We start from the raw sequence: 20420 nt of genomic DNA on the forward strand, positions 1-20420 counted from the left end.
TATCTGAAGGGATGAACCTGATAACTGCCGGCTGACTTATAGTTAACTAGTATAGTTAACAACCAGTGTCAACTCAGTTACCTCTCCTCTCTCTACGGTGACCGAGTAAGCCCTGATGGTGACTTCGTGCCCTGTGTTTTATATTCAGTGTTTTCTGTAGTTGGGTAGAACGGAGTGCCGGGCATACCCACCGTGTAGGGCACCCCGCTCGGAACGGGAGATGCTGTATCCTTGAGTCTCTTCACATATAGCTTTGTTTTTCATCAGTATTGGTGGATAATCAGTGCATCAGCCACAGGAGAAGCCATCGAGCCGTTAAGGAAAAGGCAAGAGGAACTTCGCTTCTGAAACGGGACAGACGAAGCGTTACAGCAGCTTTCTTCCTTCTCGAGAGTCTGTTACTAGACAGACACTGCTGTAGGATGACGGCAGCCTTAGGGATAGTTTAGCCAGCTTTAGTCGCAGTTCACCAGGTAAACAATTCTGTCGAATTGTACCAAAGCTTTTGACATTAAATAACATAATGTTAAAACCACCTGGTGGTATAAAACAGCAAAGTCTTGCAGCCAAACAGGGATTCCAGGGTCTGGGTGGGCTTGGCTCCCTGGGCCAGGTTTTTATTAGGAGAAAGGAGAAACGCGGGAGTTTCTTCGAGTAATCTGAGTGTTTTTTGTAACAGATACCTCAAAGTGATGCGCAAGCAAGCTTTCAACAACCTAATGCGAAGAATATCGCATCGTTAGTAACTATTTCTCGTCATTGGTGAGCCAGTTGCCATGTGGCAATTTGCAATGTGAATGCAGGCAGATACTGCTAATTTCTTCAAAGACTGAAGTTGGGATTTTTTTTTTCCAGCCTGCTTGTTGCTAAGGCTGTGCTAATGAGCATAAATTACATTCTTTTGTATTCTTACCCGCTACTTCTTTGCCAGTTGACCCCAAAAAACATTTCCAGCCCTTTGCCTGGGACTGATGCAGGACTGTTGGTGTACCAAGACCTGAATCGTTCTGCTTGCTCTTTCAGCGTATTGGCATGCTTGCTGTCTTCCAGCCCTTCGCAGGACTGTTGGTACTGGAACCATTATCAAAAATACCGCAAGTGAGCTAGAGACCTCCACTTTTTCTTTCAACATGCTCGTGTGCAAGTTAATCAGACTAACTGAAGTTGCTTATCCCTGTTAGATGTTAATTTAACATCGTCTTTGGTTACTGAGGAACAGTGAGCATGGTGCAGAGGTACCTCAAGTCAGCTCAGGTCCGGCAGAGCTTCTTCATGCCGGTTTTGGGATGCTGCCCCTGACCTGCTGCCTGTATTGTACTCCCTAGTATCTGTTGCACCCGAGTTTTCCGTGAAGCAGAGCAGCCCAACTCTCTGTTGTTAAAAGCTCATCCTGGCTCCGTGGCAAGCGAAAAGCAACAGCTAATAACCCAACACAAATTGAAAAAAGGAGAAATCACTTCTGAGCTCATAGCTGTTGTGCAAACAGGAATCATAAATATCAGGAACTTTTGAGGTTATGGTTCGTAACTCATCTTTGCAGTTAAATCTTGCTTTGTCCTGCCAGGAGTCCAGACATTGTAGGACAGCTGAATAATCAAGCTGCTTCCTGCATGGATGTCCTGCATACGTAACTTTCTGTTCTTCTAGCAACAGTCTGCTTTATACTTGTGTTGTGGAGTAACTCCTACTTCTTTTCCCCTTTTTGTCATTAAATTATCAGTTCACTTTTTCAGTTTCTAGTCTTTCCACTTCCTTTGTTGCTGACAAAGGAGTCTCTGTTTTCCTGGATGCTGTGTAGTGCTAAATGGCAGTTCCAGACCACGTGCTCCAGTGGGGCCACCCGCTCTCACTACACTTCTCTGCACTAGCTGGAAGGAAAACATGGCACATATGAGACGGGTGAAAGCATTTGTTCTGCCATCATCCATAACAGCGTTCTGATATGAACACATCCCCAGACCACGGCATATCATACTCCGTCTCCGGACTGCCACCAAGACACCCTCTTTGCTCTTTTTACTTAATTTAGGTCTAGATCCATTCAAAGAGTGGCAAAACCTGCAAGTTTCTCTTAGCTGAAAGTTTGGGGTGGTGGTGTTTCACGCAGACGACAGCACTTGCTTTGAGAGTGTGTAATTGTTTTTTCCCTTTTGTTACTATCAATCACAAATCCCCTGTGCAGAGAGAAGTCTCTCCTCAGGCGTGTCGTCATTTTAGTCTCTCCAACTTTCTGTCCACCTTAGAGCATATCTCCAGGACTGGGGCTCAGTCGCAATATTTTTGTATCACATATTTTTCATTTTCCATTTTTGATTTCTGTAGATGAATATCTGCAATAAACCTCCTAATAAGACAGCTCCAGAGAATTTGGGCGAAGCTGTTCCGGAGGTGCAGGTCCAACGCGCTCGAAGGAATGGCTGGAGCTGGCCTCTGCACCTTTTCCAGATTATTGCCTGGCTGCTGTACCTCTTCTTTGCGCTGGTTGGCTTTGGAATCCTGGTTCCTCTCCTGCCCCGCCACTGGCTGCCCGCTGGCTATATCGTATCCTTTGGTCAAGAGGAGAACATGGACTGTAATAAACTAGCAGTGGGATTTTTTAAAAACTACCTAAGTTGTTAGGTAGCTTAGAAAGCATAGGAGAAAGCAGCTGAGTCGGAATCTTTTTCTGAACTGTAACCATAATCTTGATCTTTTCCTGTCCATAAAAAACAGTTATTTTGAGATCCTCTCTGCCCTTCAACTTTAGGTAGGTCACTAAAGTTCTGCTTGTCTCCTTCATCACTCTCTGTTAAGGTTACTATCTTTGCCTCCGACGCTCAAAAAAGTCTCCTTTGCTTTATATTATTCTTCTACAAGTGTGCTGCAGGGTTTGAGGGAAGTCGTACTAAAAAAGCCCCTCCGGAAACGTCCTTGCCACGGTGGGCGGCCACGCCTCCCTGTGCTGACTGAATGAGTCTTGAAAGGCAGCTTTATATGTTTATGATTATACGGTGTGGTTGCTTGTGATAGCTGGCAGTTGATCTTCTCCCAGGGCACTCCCCTGTCCTCGGTAGAAAATCTGTGAGTGAAAGACAAGGTGGGGTAGTGTGAACCTCAGAGGAGAGGTCTGTCTTGGGACAGTCTTGAGCAGCAGTTTAATACACGTCTAACTGTCCTCTAAATGTGGGCGGTATCAGAAGATGAGGTGCTTATATGGTGAAGGCGTCTTATGTGCTGCCCAGCAAAGCCTAACTCAGCCCAGCCCGATGTGTTTTCCACCTCCTGTCCTCAACCCACCTCCCTAGAGCTGTGCGCGCTTGCTGCGGGAGAGGGACTGGGAAGGAGAGGGACTAGAGATGGGGTGTGCTGGGGAGCCATCCCAGTGCTCCCAGTGCCGCATTGAACTGTCATCTGTGGCCAGGGAAGGCCAGGCCCTGGCTCCTGGTGGACTAGATTGTCTGGGGAGTGGCAGACTGGAAGAGGGTATCCCGAGATTTGAATTTAGTACTTAACAAGCTGGTGAGGGTTTATAATTTGTGAACAAGTGTTTGCTTTTGTCATCTCTCCAGTAACATCTTCCTAGTGAAAATAAAATTGGCTAAGTGCCACTTAGTGCTTTCTTAGCAGAACCAGATAACCAAGAAATATTATAGAGAGAATCTTGGGAAAAGTTCTGAAGAGATGGGATATGCACTTACATCATTTATACATCTGATTTATGTATGTCCATGGAGCCTTTGATATGTTTGGGATGCTTTTGCTTATCATTGTTTTAGTTACACCTGCATGATTTAGGCATTAATGTCATTAGCTCACAGTGGTCTTATGTCTACTTATCTTACCCAAATCCTTGGTATTACCACGGTTCAAACCTCGTGAATTTGTCTACCAAATATCTTCATAACTCAATCTAAAGTCACTCTAATTCAACAGATCAATGTGTCCCAAAGTTTTACTACCAGTTAATAAAGCACTAATGTCTCTTTTGTGTCAAAGGCAAATCCCTTCCTGTTCTGCTACACCAGTCATCAGAGCTCCAGTCAACTAGACCTCTCAAAGACCTCCTTTTTTTCCTTACTATGCTGCTCTGTTTTCCATAGGCCTTAGTATGATCAATGATGTGCACATCTGGGTGTATAACAAATAAACCGGAAGGTTAATTTTTGCACACACACTCATTTAGTTGCAGTATATTGAGAAGCAAACTCTCGAGCACAGCGGTACTCCAGGCATGCAGGGTTGCTGCTTTGTATTTCTATATTCTTATATATTTGTATATTCTTTCCAAATATCGGCAGTTACTTCAGGTGTCTGATCGAAAGTATTGCTAAAGCATATTTGCTCTCACTTGCTACTGCATTTAGAAGTAAGAATCCAAACAGGTAATATTTCAAGAAACAATGACAAATCCTGGATACTGTCTGTCAGTAAATTGTGTAGGAGCTTACTTTAAAGGGGTGATCCTCTTCCTTGGGATTCTGACTAAGGAAAAGGAAAGCGAAGTGATCAGTACTAATTCCTTGATGTGACTTTTTTTTTTTTTTTTTTTGGAAGTTTGGTCTTGTGAAGGGGCGTGTGCGTGGCCTTAACTGACTGTTCCTTTCCAAGGAGTCTGTATGAAACATGGACCCACGTCAACAATCTGCACCTGGGGTCAGATTCTGGTAAGTAAAGGTAATTTTTAAAAACTCCTGTGCTAGGAAGGACATTTCCGTGAGGCAGAGTAGTACATAATAAGGAGGGTTGTTCCTGTAGATTTAGTTCTCTTTTTCCCCAGGTATTTATTACAGCGTAAACATCTCCGTTAATAAAGCTCAGATTAATGTGCTGCAATCAGTTATATGGTGATTTCTAATTCTAAGCCATATATTTCTCATCTGTGTGGGCTTTGTGTATTAAGGATAAAAATATATGCATTAAATCACTCATAGAATCCTTAACTGTGTACTTCAGTGTCCAGGAGTGTGTTTTATCTACCATTTAGTTGTTCATCTTACTGCAGTCTCCATTGATCCTGCGGATGCAAATGTGCGAGAAAAAAACTATCTAGGGCCTCTGGCCACCTTTAATCGTAATCAACATGCACATGTCATTGAAAACCATCATTGCCATGTCTGTGATGTAGATGTGTAAGTATCTTCTCTTTTCTTTCTACTACTCTGTCTTCTTCACCATTACACTTCACCATTAGTCTTTAATGTTGACTGTGAGATTGAAATTGAGCCCCTGAAGCGCGAGTTAAACTTCATCCTGTGGCAGGGTTCAGTTTGTTGGGTAGGTGCCCGCTGTCAAATGTGCGCATGGTTCTGTGTTTTATTTAATTGCTCACATGTTGTGTGGAGAGGGCTGTACCATTCTGTGTTATCCAGATATTGGTGTTTGACCTAACAACGTGTAACTTGTGCATGTGTGCTTGTATCTGGCTAGATGCTAATACGGTAGCAGGAAATGCTTGGAGGGCAGACACCAAGATCAAGCTTTGTAGAACTGCTGAAGAGTTTCAAGTAAGAAATCAATGATCTCCAAATTAGAAATCACACAGTGTATTGAAAGGCAAATTTTGCAGTGTTTGGGATTGTGGTCCGGTGATGGCCGATATGACCGATACGTTTCGGTGTTGAAGTATTCCTGATGTAGAAGGTTTTCTTGCTATTGCCACTTGCTATTGCTACTGCTGTATCCCCATGTATTTCTGTCACTGGAAAGTCATGGTAATGAGCTGGTGCTGCCACGCTAACACCACCCTTTCTTTGGCAGGAGTGCCAAGTCAAAGCACTGTGGAACTTGCAACAAGTGTGTGTGTGGCTTTGATCACCACTGCAAATGGCTTAACAACTGTGTGGGAGAGAGGAATTACTGGTAAGAGCCTGGCATTGTGACAGGAGCACAACACTGCATCAATAATGTCGCCCCTTCTCTTTCCCAGATTCTCCTGCATCTCAGTCCTGTCTGTACTCAGCCACACAGAACCACTTTTCTTTCAGACCCTGGCTGAATAAAATCAGTCATGAGAAAACTAGATGGAAAATGCAAGCGTGATTATGACATTCAAATAACCAGGGATAAAACTCCTACACTTAGAATTTTGTAGCTGAACATCTATGAGTGAAAACAGAGAACATAATCTTCTTATTTGGTATCAGGAAAAGCTTGTGGGATGTTAACTGGGTGTCCTTAATGCTTCTGAGAGCTGGAGTGGGAATAGAACCATGACCGTGCTGTTCCCTTCTCTGAATCAACCTGCATCCAGCTTGCATGGTTTCCAAGGAGTTACAGCAGCATATAGGCACCTCTAATCTGTGCCAGGTTTAAGGTAAAGAAGAAGGAGGCTATCACTGATTATTACTTCTCAGTTTACTTTCCTGCACTAAAACCACATGGAAAGTAAAGAGTTGTTGCTGCTGGGTGCCTTCAGGTTTTGTGCAGGGAGCTCTTTGTCCGAGACATACTGGACTGTTTTGTAACCACGGTTGCTCTAAAAGGTCACAGTTTAGTCCCTCAGGGTAACAAATCAGAAGTAAGACTGTTGATCGGTATCTATCATAAGTGTAAGAAAGTGTCACAGTAATTTGGGATAGCTGTCTACATCTCTGTCTTTATTAGGGGTTGGGATTTTGAATTTTATGTGTGATGTTCTTGAAGCCACTCAGACTTCTCACCTTCTTGGCAGGCTCTTTTTGAATAGCGTGCTGTCTGCCATTCTGGGCCTTGGGCTTCTGCTGCTCGTCGCTTGCTACGTCTTTGTGGAGTTCTTCATTGACCCCATGATGCTTCGCTCCGACCGGCACTTTGATGGTACTAGCAGTGCTTCCGTCGAGCATCCCGTGAATCAGCCAGCATATCTCCATATGGGATTGGATTCTGTGGGCTCTCCCACTGAGGAGGAACTCCGTTCCTTACTCCTTCAATTTTATATTTCTGCAAGAATATCTCTGCTCAGCTGGACGGAATGTCTTTCCTTCCAGAGCTGACTAACTGCTCTTCTTAAAGGCCTTGCAGACACAAGATTTCTTAGGCCTCCAGTGCATAATGGGTCTGCAGCTACTTTTGAGTTAACAATATTTCCAGCTGTAAAGTTTAGTTAGAGGTATTTAATACCTGGACAATCTACTTACCTCCAACTCTTTTTGTTTTACAGCTCTAAAGAACCACACGGACCGCTGGTTTGCCTTTCTTCCTGCAGCTCCTGTTGAGACTCGGGCATCTGCCATTTTGGTCACGGCTGGGATTTTTATTCTTCTGAGCCTAATGACTGTGATCCTTCTGGGCCATCTCTTGACCTTTCACATCTATCTCAGTAGGTATTATGTTCCTGCAATCTGCGTCCCCGTTTCTTTTTCACTTAAATTCTTCTACTCATTCTGCATTCACTGTGTGTTCACCCATGTCACAAATATACACACATTGTGCAATTTTGCCATTGAAAAGGTAGAAAATTCGGGTTTAACATTATACTTCTGATTTTCCCCCAGTAGCAGGTAGGCTTATCAGTGCATGTGCAATGTGGGGCTTGCGTTGGGCCTGTGTGTTCATGTGTCTAAGCTATGTTACCCTGGAACTGAAAGCACGTGGGAGAGTAGTAGAGAGGCCAGGTGGGATGAACTGGTTAATTCCAGCTCAGGGCCAGTGATGGCAGATTCAGATTGGCTCCGCGTATGGGCTTTTGTGAGTCCCTTCACTGTGCTCCCCAGTACTTCTGTTGTGTGAGAGAGCCTGTTTCTTGTTACCCCAAAGAAATGTGGACGGTATTGATCTAAATTTCTAATAAGAGGCCTGACGTCCAAATCAAGGTCCCTTTACGGAAGTTGTACCGTATCGGCACAAAAAGACTTGTGGAACTCAGAGGAAGAGGTTTTCAGAAAGGGTCCTCATTAGATCTCCTACTTGTTGCTCTGTCAAGAAGGGATATTTATGTTTGTTTATGTACAGATGGGCGTCAAAAACCTTTTTTCAGCCATGGTCTAAAATGAAGCCAATGCTATTTGGCTGCCTGACGTAAGTCATGATGAGAAGAGATCTTACACTTGCAGTAGTCGGTGGTGCCAAAACTAGGGAAGAAGGGATGTGGTGGAAGAGAAATGAGGACGGCGGGTACAGAGGATCCTTGGATGGATTTCTAGGTTTGTCAGTTAACAGCGATGCTCATGCCAACACAAACTAGGTCAGCACAAACCGGTGCAGCTCCAGATGCAAAATAGTTGCACTGCTGTACTGTAGCGTTCGATTGGTGAGTGTTCCTCAGCTGGCATTAGCGTTACAGTCAGTGAGGTCATTCACCGTCGTTTTCCTGTTACAGCCTCTTTGAGCTTAACTAAAATTTGGTCACGCTGTGATTTTGCTTTCTTGGTGGAATTGAAAGTTGACTTTGCTGGGTTAATGGCAATGCCTGGAGATTTCAAAGGTCGATCTAGCACTGTAGAAAGAGTAAAAGCATAACAAAGCTGGGGCCGCTCCAGGAAGATTTCTTTTGGATGAAAGAGAAAGGATTATTCGGTTTAGTACTGAGCGGTATTTATCCTGTCTTTGTGTACAACTTCCACAAGAGGGTGCTCCCTCCTTGGGATGAAGACATACTCTCTCTTGTCAAACAGAAACGTGCATGTGTTACACTAGTTCTACTCTGGATTTGGGGGATTTTTTGCTGCTGTTGTCTTGGGGTGATTTTTTTTTCCTCTTTCAGAATAAATTTTGAGCCAAATTAACTTTTATTTCTGTCCCAGTTTTAAATCTTGATGACTTACATGGAAACAGAATTTAATTGTTGTTAATTTTTGTTAACATTTTATTACATTAAAATCTACTACCCTGTTGAAACTGCTTCCAGCTGTGCAGAAGTGCAGTGTGTAAGTCCTTGCTTAAAAGGAGTGATGTTACCATATTGAAGCCTATATTGTGTGTTACATATGAGTATGCATTACACTTACAGCTGGGATTTGGGGAGTTAGACAAAGTGTGTCTGGTTTAAGTTCCTCTTATTTCACACCTGTAATTGTCAATAGTCTCATCTGAAAGCTTTAAGGTAGACAGTGTTGGAATGAACTGTCTAACCTCTTTTGGGACTAAAAATACAGTTTATCAATTAAAACGTAATCACTGTTCATGAGTATTTCTTCATAAACCTTTTTTTTTTAAATAATTAAATTACAGAAAGAAAATAGCACCCCTGTGAGTGCTATTGCCTTTAGCTTCGCATAAAAAAACCTGGCTTAAGTCAGGTATGACTATGAAAATTTTAGAATCTAGTTTTGTTATAAGCACAGTGAAATTTTCAGAATTACTGTCCTGATTTTAATTACTCACTTCTATCACTCAAAAGGAAGAAAGTAGATTATTCTCAAAATAGTAGGTCCATGTATTCAAAATTGCCAGTCTTGACTGAGACTCAGTTCTAGAGGCATTCAGTGAAGCATGGCACTTCAGAAGTTTGGAGGGAGGATTTTTTTTTTCTTTCAACACCAAGAGGCCAATAGTAAGCAGAATAAAAAGGAATAAACAGTAGGGAATATAGGAAGGGAGTATAGGAAAGGATATGGGGCTCTTCACAGGCTATGATTATGTATTGCACAGTATGTGCTGCAGTGTTATCTGGCCAGACAAATGCAGTATTTTTTAACTAACTAGCTCTATTAAAATATTTTAAAAGTTACACTGTTAAGTATGCAGAAACCAACAAACTCTAAATTAAAAATGGTTTGTAGCCCTTTGCTTATGAAGCAATATTCTCAAATAAAGCATACGGTACCATTCTAGGAGCATTTGCCAGCACCCTGCGCTGTCCCCATTAAGAGCATTCACTAATCACTTGGCTGCAGACTCGCATTCATTTTTATGCTCTGTCTTCCTGGCCAAATGGATCCTGAATTCTTATTTCTTCATAAGGTCATCGCTTTAACAGGAGGGGCACCTTCTCCTCTGCTCTCCCCCACTTGCCTGTGAAGTAGTCCTGTGTTTAGGGCATAGTTTTGGGAGGTGAGATATTACCGATACAAATGTCTTCAGGCAGAGGAAGGATTTTAGTCTGGATGTCCCATATCTTAGTCATCTGCTTTAAGTACTATGCTTCTGTAAAAGGAAGGATGACTACCAGGCTGTGCACTAAAAACCTTCAGCATCCATTTCTGGGTTTTGTGCTCTAAAAATACTTACTGTAACAGAGTCATTGTGGGAGGAATGTCTGAGTTTTGGATCCTTGTAATGTTTTGGGTCTCATGAAGCAACCAAGCTGCTCAGAAATGTCACATGCTTCTGGTCATTCATGGAAGCAGATGTGTCTGTGTGGTGGACCTTAAGAGCACATAAACTCAGGCACATGTAGACTCTGGGCACATCTGTTTGGCACAAGGCAAGCTGTGCATTTGATGCTCACTGTTTTGGACATTAAGTGTCTCAATCTCCCCTATGGAACACGCTAACGTGCTGAATTTCTTTTCTCCATTAGCATCCCGTACCTTCTGACTACTCACTGGGCTTTCTTTATGATACAGACCTTACCCTTATTGGGTACGAATAATGGATTTGCTCTGAAATGAGCTGAACAATTACTGCGGTATAGAAGGCTGTACCCTCTATATGAGGCTTTAGAAGAATAGTGGGACTATGAGGAAGTGTGATGATGACAATAAAGGATATAGTAAGATATACAATGCAAAGGTAGTTTTGGCTTAGAGTATCAGTCTTTTCATGTTTATAGTTACTATTTGATTGTGTAGTTATTCAGACTGTTTGTGTAAGTGTAATCAGGGAGTGGCCTTTCCTGCACTGACAGCTCTCTTTCTTTCCTCCCAGTGTGGAACAAATTGACTACGTACGAGTACATCCTGCAGCAGCGTCCCCAGCAAGAGGCGAAAGAGGTAGACAAGCAATTGGAGTCTTGTCCCTCCCAAGTGAGACCCAGTCAGGTACTCGTTGTACTTTCAGTCCATTTTTAAAAAACAGCCTTGCTTGTCCACAGTGTAAAATTTGCTTCACTTTTGCGAGCTCCAAATTTTAGAGGCAGTTGCTAAAGATAAGACTTTAGAGGTACTTTGGTGGAGTTGAGAAGGATGTGAGAGAGTGTAATTCGATGAACACTTCAGGCGTAAGCAAGTACTGCTTTCAAAGGAATCAATCCCACCCACTCTCTTCCTCCACCACTTGTTTTGGGCCCTGCGCTATCTATTCTCTTCTGCCAGCGCAGCTGTTCGTTGCAGTCATGCAGTGAACAGGGTGGGGGAACTCATCTGGGTAAGAATAAACTTTATTAAAAAAAAGAGTTGAGCTCGTGTTTAGCTGGCCCAGCTCCCTCCCATTTGGTTCACCAAGCAGTCACATAAACGCCTGTGTCAGCACGAACGAGGGTGGCTGCGGAGTGGGAAGGGTCCTGTCACTGGAAAGGACAGGACCATCTGTTTCGGTGGCAGGGCACATCTTGCTGGCTTATGGTAGCGGTATCGCAGGTCATGATTGAAAGTGAGACAGGCTCTAAGGCTGGAGAAACTGGGGCTAATCATCGAGCAGCGAATAATACCAAATAGTTTAACCATCTTGAAAAAGAAAAGGACACCAATAGTGTTCAGAAATGACCCAGATATCTGCTTTTCTTTGAATTGAGTCTACATAGTAATAAAGGTCCTTGTGATTACCATGATGTTGATTTGTATCTCTGTAGAAAGACTTCTACAAGCTGTTTAATGATATTATACTCTGCAGTGGCATATATATTCTGCTATGAATTGAGAGGTTCAGTGTAATTTATTTTGCTGCAAGGCAGCTTTATCCCTGGAGTTACTCAAAATTTGACTGGACAAATTTTGTACTGGCTTTGACGGGGGGGTTGGCCTAGAAACTTCCAGAAATTCTTCCTAGTCCAAATTATTCTGCGATTCTGTGAACCCATGTAACTCTATTTAGTTTTATGCAAGTAAGTTACCTACTATACAACCGGTTTTATATTTCATAAGAAATTAATTAAATCCAAGCTTCATCCAAGCATTCTGTGTAGAGATACTGGGATCTCTCTGGACTCATTCATAGTTTTTCCCTATCAAAGCAAAGGGGTAAATGAGCTAATTCCCTTTCGTATAATATGGAGACCCCAGCTTTTCATGTATTTTTTTTTACTGCCTTGGAAAAGTTGAACTGTCAGTTTAAACAGAGGTTTCCATAACAACAAAAATATTTGGCACTTTGTCTCATAGAGCTTTGCTTACCAGGAAAATTAAAACAATAATAAAGCATTAACTCTAATCATTTCCTAGTTACTGAATTTTGATTGATACTGAAAATATATTTGAACAGGGGTGGACTCTGTGTGTGTGCACATTTGGGATGTAGCCATTCAATGATGTTCTCCTGTCTGCGCTGGTGCTTATCTACATATGTGTGAATATGGTTAATTTGAAGCAGCAAGCCTGGAAGAAGCAGAGTGAAAAGGAGTGCTGTGTTGCAGGACTGCAGTTAGTACCTCGGGGAACAAGAAAGACTGGATGATGCCCAGTAACATTGTTAAGAAAAATGTTAACCCACCAGATTTTCCTTGTTTCTTACATAGCAACCAGAGATAAACACAAACAAATAGATTGGAGTAGGAGTACACCAAGTGACTTGCCTTTTGTAAGCTGTGTTGATTACAGCCTTCTTTAGCTTGAACACAGAAATCCTTTGTAATTGATCCAAGATGTTGCAAGCATAAAATGGAAATCCTCTTCCCACTTTTGTCTTAACTGTTCATTCATTTTAGGGAGTAAGAACATGCATTTCCCCTTTAATCCTTGTTTTTGAGCCTTATTCAGGCTTGAGTGTTGGTTTTGGCTTCAGTTTTTCATGTTTGTCTGTGGTTAAGTCTTTGGCTATGTTCAGGTTAAAGGATTCTTGTTCAGGTTAAAGGATTCTTATGTACTTGTAGAATCCTTCTCAGAATATGCACAAAGTAAAAGCCCTAATTTTGCACACTTAAGTAGTTCAGATGTCACAAAAAATGCAAAACAGTTGGATATATACAGCCTTTGCCTCTACTATATCCAAAGCAGCATGTGCAAGTAACAGTTTTTCCTGTAGGCAGTTGCATAGCAGTCCAAAGGAATATAAACGACACCAAAAACGATGCTTTAATGCATAATTGCTGGCTTTCGTAGTGAGGCCAGCTGGGATGTGATTTTTTTCACATTCCTAAAGCTCTGAACTTGCTTTGGACACTGATTCAGGTTGGTGGGGTTTGATTTTAAATAATAAACATGGATTTTACTCAGCTTCCCTCACATTTTCGGTATTGTTTCTCTCTTCCAATGTCTGGTTAAGATGAACCTAGTCTTCACTCTCAGCGTCAACACTTGCAACAGACGCACTTTCCCTGGGACAAGAACCATTTTTTTCTGTTCAGTTCTGCCTCCCCTCCAGCCAGACAACGTTTCAGGGCACTGGCTGTCGCTGAAGCGGATGGTAAGAGCAGCTGCAGCGGGCAAGGGAGCTGAATTCATCCTGAATTTGTAACCGTGAAACTTGGGGTGGACACAGCTGGTATTCAGCCTCTAGAGGAGGTCTGAGCATGACCAGGATTTGCAATGAACTTGGGCGGTCTGTTGATTGAGCAGTCTGTTTTCAGCAAGAGTAAAAGCTGAATCCTAACAACCCAACTGGAAAGGGTAGGTTTGTCTTGCTGTCGCAGTTGAGGGGTGCTGGCTGTCCTGCTAACAACTGTGGGAGCGGAGGGAGGCTGGCACTCTGCGCTGCGGTTGTCGTTTTTGTCACACTGAGAGAACATTGTATTTTCTACTGATCGAGTCTTCTTCCATTTGCTTCTGCTAGTCAGCTCTAATGGTTTACTTTATTTATGTGGCTGATTTGGTTATACATAATTTATAGAAGGCTGAAATGGACAAAATGGATTTTAAAAAGCTCTTTCACTCCCTGCTTGGAAAGAAGTTGTTCGTGATATTCTCAAGATGTATCATTTATTCATCTCCTTTGAAATGCCAGTCCTGCAGCCCTGTTTGTATGCTGTGGTCATTGAATCCTAGTCGTTTTCAGTCACTCTGCGCAGTCTTATGAGGATGTCTCCTGCTGCAGCTCATTTCAGTCACGGCGTGCTCTCCTCTGAAAAGAGGTGACACGAGAGTGCGTCTGGTCTCCTTCAGTTGTGACTCAGGTGCATGAGGCTTGAATGTAAATATTAAGAATTTGGTCCCCAAAGAGATTGGAGGAAACATTTATATACATTTGGTGTTCAGTCGACGATGAGCAATGATCTGACTTGAATTACAAGTTCTATTTGAAATACACGTGGTCAATTTCTGCAGATTATTAATCCTGCACTTGGATAAACCCTGCCTAAAATAGCCCCAAATAGCATAATTCTCAAATCAGAAAGTTCTAATGTTTGGGATTGCTAAACCAATTCCCTTCAAATTTGATGTTACCACCTATAAAACAGCTGCAAATTCCTTTCCACCTCTTTATTTTTTTCTTTACAAGACCAATTAAACTCAGAGCATGTTACAAAAGGCAAAAGGCCTGGAGTCTTTCCAGTTTGGCAACTCTTTTATCTAACAATCACACGAGTACTGAGACTCCAGACATTGATGCCAAGATGTTCAAAAGCAACTAGTAATTTTGGAAGTATCTCTTCTGGCGTGTAAAGAAGGCTGGCCAAAGTTGATCAGACCAGTGTGCTGGCTCTGACGCTGGCCAACTGTGGATGCTGAGAAAGAGTGCAGGAGTTACGGTCCCCAGTACCCTCTCCCAGCTCTTGGCAATATGCGTTAGGGGCTTCTGGAGCACAGAGCTTCGAACGGCTTTGTATTTGCTGGGTTCTCATACAAACTTTTATTGTTTCTTCTTGAATCTGTGTAACACTTAGCACCTGCAGCATCCTATGGCGGTGAGGGCTACAGCTTATTTCCACGCTGTGTCAAAATTGCAGCCTTTCTTCTGTTTCTTTTGAAACCGCTACCTGATTTTTTTCATTTGATGCTCCCTAAATGTTGTGTTAGAGAGATGGTGAACAATTATTCCCCATTTGCTTTCTCCACTCATATCTACCCTGAGTATTTCCTCTCCTGACTGAAGAGCCCTGGCCCATTAGCTGTTTCTTGTACAGAAACTGCTCCACACTTTTCATTGGTCCTGTCACTCTTCTCTGTACCTTCTTCCAGGTCTTCTGTGGGGGAAGATGCTGGGACACTATAGAGGATCCAGTGTCCAGGCTGCTGATTAATTTATTCAGGAACATGAAACTATTTTCTTTTTTTTTTTTTTTTTATGCCTTTCCTTTTTGTTCCTATCATCTGAAATGATTTCTTGGCTGCCACTGAATGTGCAGCTCCATGAATTCTTTTCTAGTTCAGAGACCATTGCTTTGTATGTAAAATTTACACTACTGTTGCCACATGCATCACTTTACATCTTTACAACTAGCAATATTGATTTTCATGTACCATTTTATCACCCCATAATTCAATACTGGAATCTTCTCCAACTCTTTGTGGTTGGCATTCATTTTTATTGCCATACATAAGGGAGTATTATTGGCAGACTTCATCTCACTGTTCTGCTCTTTGGTCGATTGCTTATGAATTTGTGGAAGTGCAGAGGCCCTGGGTCTCTCAGGAACCCATTTGTGGGACATCCAACTTTGACTTCATTTTCTCAAATTTGCAGATCAAGCTGTTCAGACAAATAGGTCTTCAAGAGCTTGTTTAAGCTTTTTCGGAAGCTAATGCCTATCGCATTTATCATCCCTCCATCTTTACCACCTAAAAGTTGCCTTAAAATATATGTGTGTCTTTAAAGACAACGTTTAAGAGGAAGTTGTCTTGCTAATTATTGAAGTTTAAGAGCAGCTGAAAAGTAGCGTCAAGGTTCTCCTGAGCATGGTTTATCCTTTTTGACAACGGGGCTTCATACCCTGCATCACTTGGTACTCTGACCATCTTAACCGTGTCCTTTTGAGGGAGAACTGGGAGCCCTTTTCTGTGATGCAGACACTTGGATTTAGGAGATTTGTTGAGTCTTCTTATGTGTTTATGAAAGTATGCAATTTTGAAGTTCAGGAGGGCATTACTGACCTATACCTAAGGCAAATGAGCAACGTATCACATGCTTTTTTAAAAAACAGCAGTTATTAGCCATACAGATTCACACAAGAAACAGAGAATACTTTATGTTTTGCATGCTTTCATTTTCCTCACCTCCGTTTTGAATTTAAAAGTTTTTTGCATTCACTGCTTAGCTTCTATGATTGAACTGTATAACTAATGGAGGCTTTAAGTGGTGTTTTGAATGTGGTCCCAAGAAATTATTAAGCTGGTCTCCGTAACTGTAATTTGTTTTTGAGTCAATGAAATACTGGCTGGACTAAATGAATGAATCAGACACTTCTAATTGTCTCAATCTTGGTTTTCCATCTTCTTAAGCAGCAGATTCCTCCTGAGTTTCGGCTGTGCTAGCTGTAAGGACAGAATATGTCTGGCATGTGGCTGAGGAAGGAGGAAGAAGACATCTCTGTAGTGAAATCCCTCTTCTCCACTCTGTGTCCATATTGGTCTGAAAATGTTAATTTTTTTTTTTTTTTTCAGGAAGCAGACTTTTTTCCAGGTAACCCTGGCTATACAGACCCTGGTATTCAAGTAGAGGAATTCTCAACAGTAACTTCAGGAAAAGGGTGAGTAAAGTCGTAGATAGGAGTCTCCCAGCAGCATGTATGGTGAATGGGAAATTGTCATCAAAGTCACTGATGGACCCTAAGACAAAAGTACTTAGGAGGGTAGGGAGCACCAATGTTTTGACCAAGGCATGGTGAAATCTTTGAGTTTCAGGAGGGTAAATACCTGCAGGAGTACTTGCCTCCCGTCCCCTGGGAAAATATCTTTCCTAGAATACTCTGTTTAGTCTGTTTTGTATTAAAATTACTTTAAAGCTGCCTGATTTGTCCTGTAATTCCTATATCGAGCTCATTATAGTTATATGATTTCAGGTTGTCAAGAGATGAATCACAACAGCAAAGTTTATAACACAGGCAAGCACTCATGGGAAAACAGCATCCTTGTCTCTTAATTAATCTTTGCCTATTAACTCATGTCCCTGGGGAAGGAAGAAGAAACCCTTCATATTTTGCACAGTTACGCAGGAAAAGTTACCCTGCAGTCCTGCTGGGAATGCTGTGCAAGGCGGGGGATGCTTCAGTCAGGCTGATGTGTATGTGCAAACAAAGTGGGCATCAGAGTTAAGTCATGTCTAAGGGAAGCATCTTGTATATGTGCCGTCTGTTTTAGCTTTTCAAAGCTCTATGTCCGCAATGATGAAGCTGACTCCGAGCAGAGCTCCTCCCCTGACCTCCCATCTCTTCACTTTGCGGTCCCTTCTCAGGTAAGCAGGAGACTTGCTGCATGCCTATACTCTCCTGTCTCAGCTCACACATATATATTCTGCAGTTCCCTCATGAGCTGGCAGCTCAGCTCTAATACAGCTGTAATACAACCTCTTGCTGCTCCAGTGCAGTTCAGTGACTGTATCTTTACTACTTTGTTGACGTAACAAACTGTGCATGTTTCTGTAGAGCAAAATCCAACAGTTTATACATTCAAATATGGAAGTTAAAGTATCTGCCCAGAGAAAGATGGTGTGTGTGGGTATGAAGCTTGAGTGTATGAAACAGCCGTCCAAAGTCAAGTTTTCTGTGCTCTTGATATTCATGTACCTCTGTCCAGATGCTCTGCCCCCTTGCTCAAATGGCAGGTGGTGGTGCTCTCCCCCTTTCCTCCAGGCTTATTAATCAAAGTCTTGTCATCTAGATGATAAGAAAAAATCCTTTTCAACTATACTTGTATTTTGGACAAGAGCTGTCTCTCTCTTGGGATGTCCTGTGCTATGTGACTTTTGGTCCCCTCTTGTAGTTTGACTCTAGAAATGCATTTGTCCACCAGTCTCTTAAACATCCTCCGGTTGTATGAGACAACAGCTTAAAGGTACCTACACACAGAGAATCGCTGTACACAGATAATATGTGTGTTCATTAAATAGCTGTTCTCTATCATTGCTTTATAGTAACTCAGTCTTAAACTATAAAATATTTTTGGTCTTTGGTCATACCTAGTGCTCCTTATTAAAAATGGGAGGAATTAAAGAGAGGTAACAATTAAAAAAACTCTTTCATTACTTTGGGCTGTTGAAGTGACTTCCCTTCTCTTGGGCCGCTTGCTTTCACAGCGACAGAAAAAAAGAAAGAAGACGCATAAAGCTTCTTCCTCAGCAACAGATGGCAGATCTAAAACACACGCTAGACCTTGGCCCTCTTTCCCAGATCCCCAGTCAGGTGAGAGTGCACCAGTCAGCTTCTTTGCTTCTGGACTGGGTTTCTGGTTGCTGGCACACAGAATTGAAGTGTGTCATGAAAACCCAGCACTGGCAGAAAGTTAACTTGCCGAAGAAGGGAAAATGAGTGCTTCTGAGTGCTTGGAGGTACTCTAAAATGATCAGACTTGGGTACACTGCTGAGTGTAGAATTCTGTACATTTTCATATCTAATTTTGCATAAATATATGTATGATTTTCTTTAACACTAGTGAATCAGCCATGTCAGAGTTTCTGGGCTTGTTGATGTCTTTGTGGAGCTGAGGGCTCTCTCTCTCTCTCTCTTCTCAAGCTTTCTTCTCTCTTTCTTTCCATCTATAGAGTTCCCAGCCACGGCTGCTGCCACCTCATCTTCCCACAGCCTTCGCCTCTTAGTGCCAGCTTTTCCTCTGAGACCTGCTGTGCCCCCCAGCAGCATCGGCCTCATCCAGGCGGCGGGACCCCCAGCTGACTATCACTCAGAGTCTGCCGAATCCATGGATGAGATTCCTGTGGCTCAGACTCGCCTTGGCAGCACGGCCCTTCATGGGCCTCCTAAGAACAGCTCAAGCAACTCTCAAGACTATCCCTTGTCCACAGGCGATCCCAGAGGTGACAGGAAGAAGAATCTGTATTCTGGGCACAAGGTAAAAAGGAAAAGCTGCCGGCAAGACAGACGCGTGGAACAAGACCTGGAACTTTTTTCTAAGATTCCTGCTAAAAAAAAAGAGCAGCGGAGAACCTCATGTCTCTCAGCCCCAGCCCAGTGACAGCACATCTGAGCCACACCACAGAAAATGCACCAGCAAGCAGCACGTGGGCAGACATGATCCATCCTTTAAGGACATAAGGACAAACACCACAGCGGCCTAATGACCAGCTTTCTAAAGCCATAGCCTTTCGGGACAAGGCAAGAGGTTCTCTTTCTATTTGTATGTTGCTGTTCAAAAATCTTCACTCCGGTGACTCGTCTGTCTCCCTGGAGGTAGCAGCATCCCTGTACCTGATGCTGTCCATCTTCCAGCAGAACTAGCTGAGAGGCAGTAAAAACGCCGCTGCATCACTGTTTCTGGCTGCTGCCTCTTCCTACGCCAGGAGTGCCCCCGAGCCCAGTTCCACTCTCCTTGTCAAGGGGGAACAGTCTCCCCTGACAGGGATGTGCCCAGGGCTGCTGCTGGTTAAGGACCTCAGCGTTAATACTCCGTAGAGTGCTGAGGGACTTGTCCCTGCTATGTGCTTGCCGTCAGACTGCAGTGAGACATTTCTCATGCACGACCAAAGGCAAGAGGCAATAAGGTGGCAAACCTGAGGTAGGCGTGTTGATAGAGAGAACTGGAATGCTTTCCATAGGAAGGGGCCGTACCCTGCTGGCCCGCTGCACGTTTGTACTGCAGTAGCTTTCTGGGAGAGTGCGTGGGGAAGAACAAGGCTGCATCTCTGCTGTTCCCTGCACCCTGAAAACTAGATTTCCCACCTGCCTACACCCTCTCAGTCCTTGGATTGTGGTGCAGGGGCTTCAGCAGGCGGTCAGGGAGTAACCTCAGGATTGCCCTGTCCCTATACCGCTTTCTACTGTGCACCCTCAAGCCAGGTTCACCAGCATGTATTCTGTAAGGCAGCATAGCTTGACCTGCTCCACCTTCCCAGCAGCCTGGCATGCCCCACAGTGCAGCTTTTTCATCAGAAGCTCTGGGATACAGCAAGTCCTGAAACCTTTCCATTTCCTGGGCTGCCAGATCCACATTAGTCCACAGCCAAGCCTGGAGCCTCTGTATTGCAGAAAAATCCCGCACCAGGCACTGGGGCGCGTAGCCAGTGCCTCGAGTCACAGCACCCTGTGCTGGTGGTGAGAAGCAGAGAGCTGTCTGGGCTGCCGAGCTACAGCGCCTCGGCTTTCCCTGCCCTCTTGGCTTCCCCAGGCAGCATGTCCCGCTTCAGATTCCTGGCTGAGCGCTGCGGCCGGGGCTGCCAGCAAGCCCAGATCTGCCCAGCAGCCAGCTAACCTCAGAGCCCGGGATAGCAGCTACGCACACATCCCGATGGGCCTTGCCACCAGCATGGATGTGCCTGACACCATTTGTCATTTGACAGCTGCGGCACCGGCACAGCCGCGGCCTTCCCCGGCCAACCCGGTCGCG

At 43.5% G+C, this 20420-nt stretch overlaps 1 protein-coding gene across 1 annotated transcript; it reads left to right on the plus strand.

Annotated features, from left to right (window-relative positions):
- The first annotated feature begins 2322 nt into the window (after window positions 1–2322).
- LOC104077639 (probable palmitoyltransferase ZDHHC1) lies at window positions 2323–19155 on the plus strand. The gene is given in 11 exon segments (XM_009578939.1): window positions 2323–2541; window positions 4933–5108; window positions 5737–5838; window positions 6650–6774; window positions 7118–7276; window positions 10765–10877; window positions 16530–16615; window positions 17226–17319; window positions 18160–18265; window positions 18883–19000; window positions 19002–19155. Coding segments are annotated over 11 exon segments (1452 nt in total).
- Window positions 19156–20420: the final 1265 nt, after the last annotated feature.

This window comes from Fulmarus glacialis, unplaced genomic scaffold (genome assembly GCF_000690835.1).
Source record: "Fulmarus glacialis isolate BGI_N327 unplaced genomic scaffold, ASM69083v1 scaffold17630, whole genome shotgun sequence".
NCBI lineage: Eukaryota > Metazoa > Chordata > Aves > Procellariiformes > Procellariidae > Fulmarus > Fulmarus glacialis.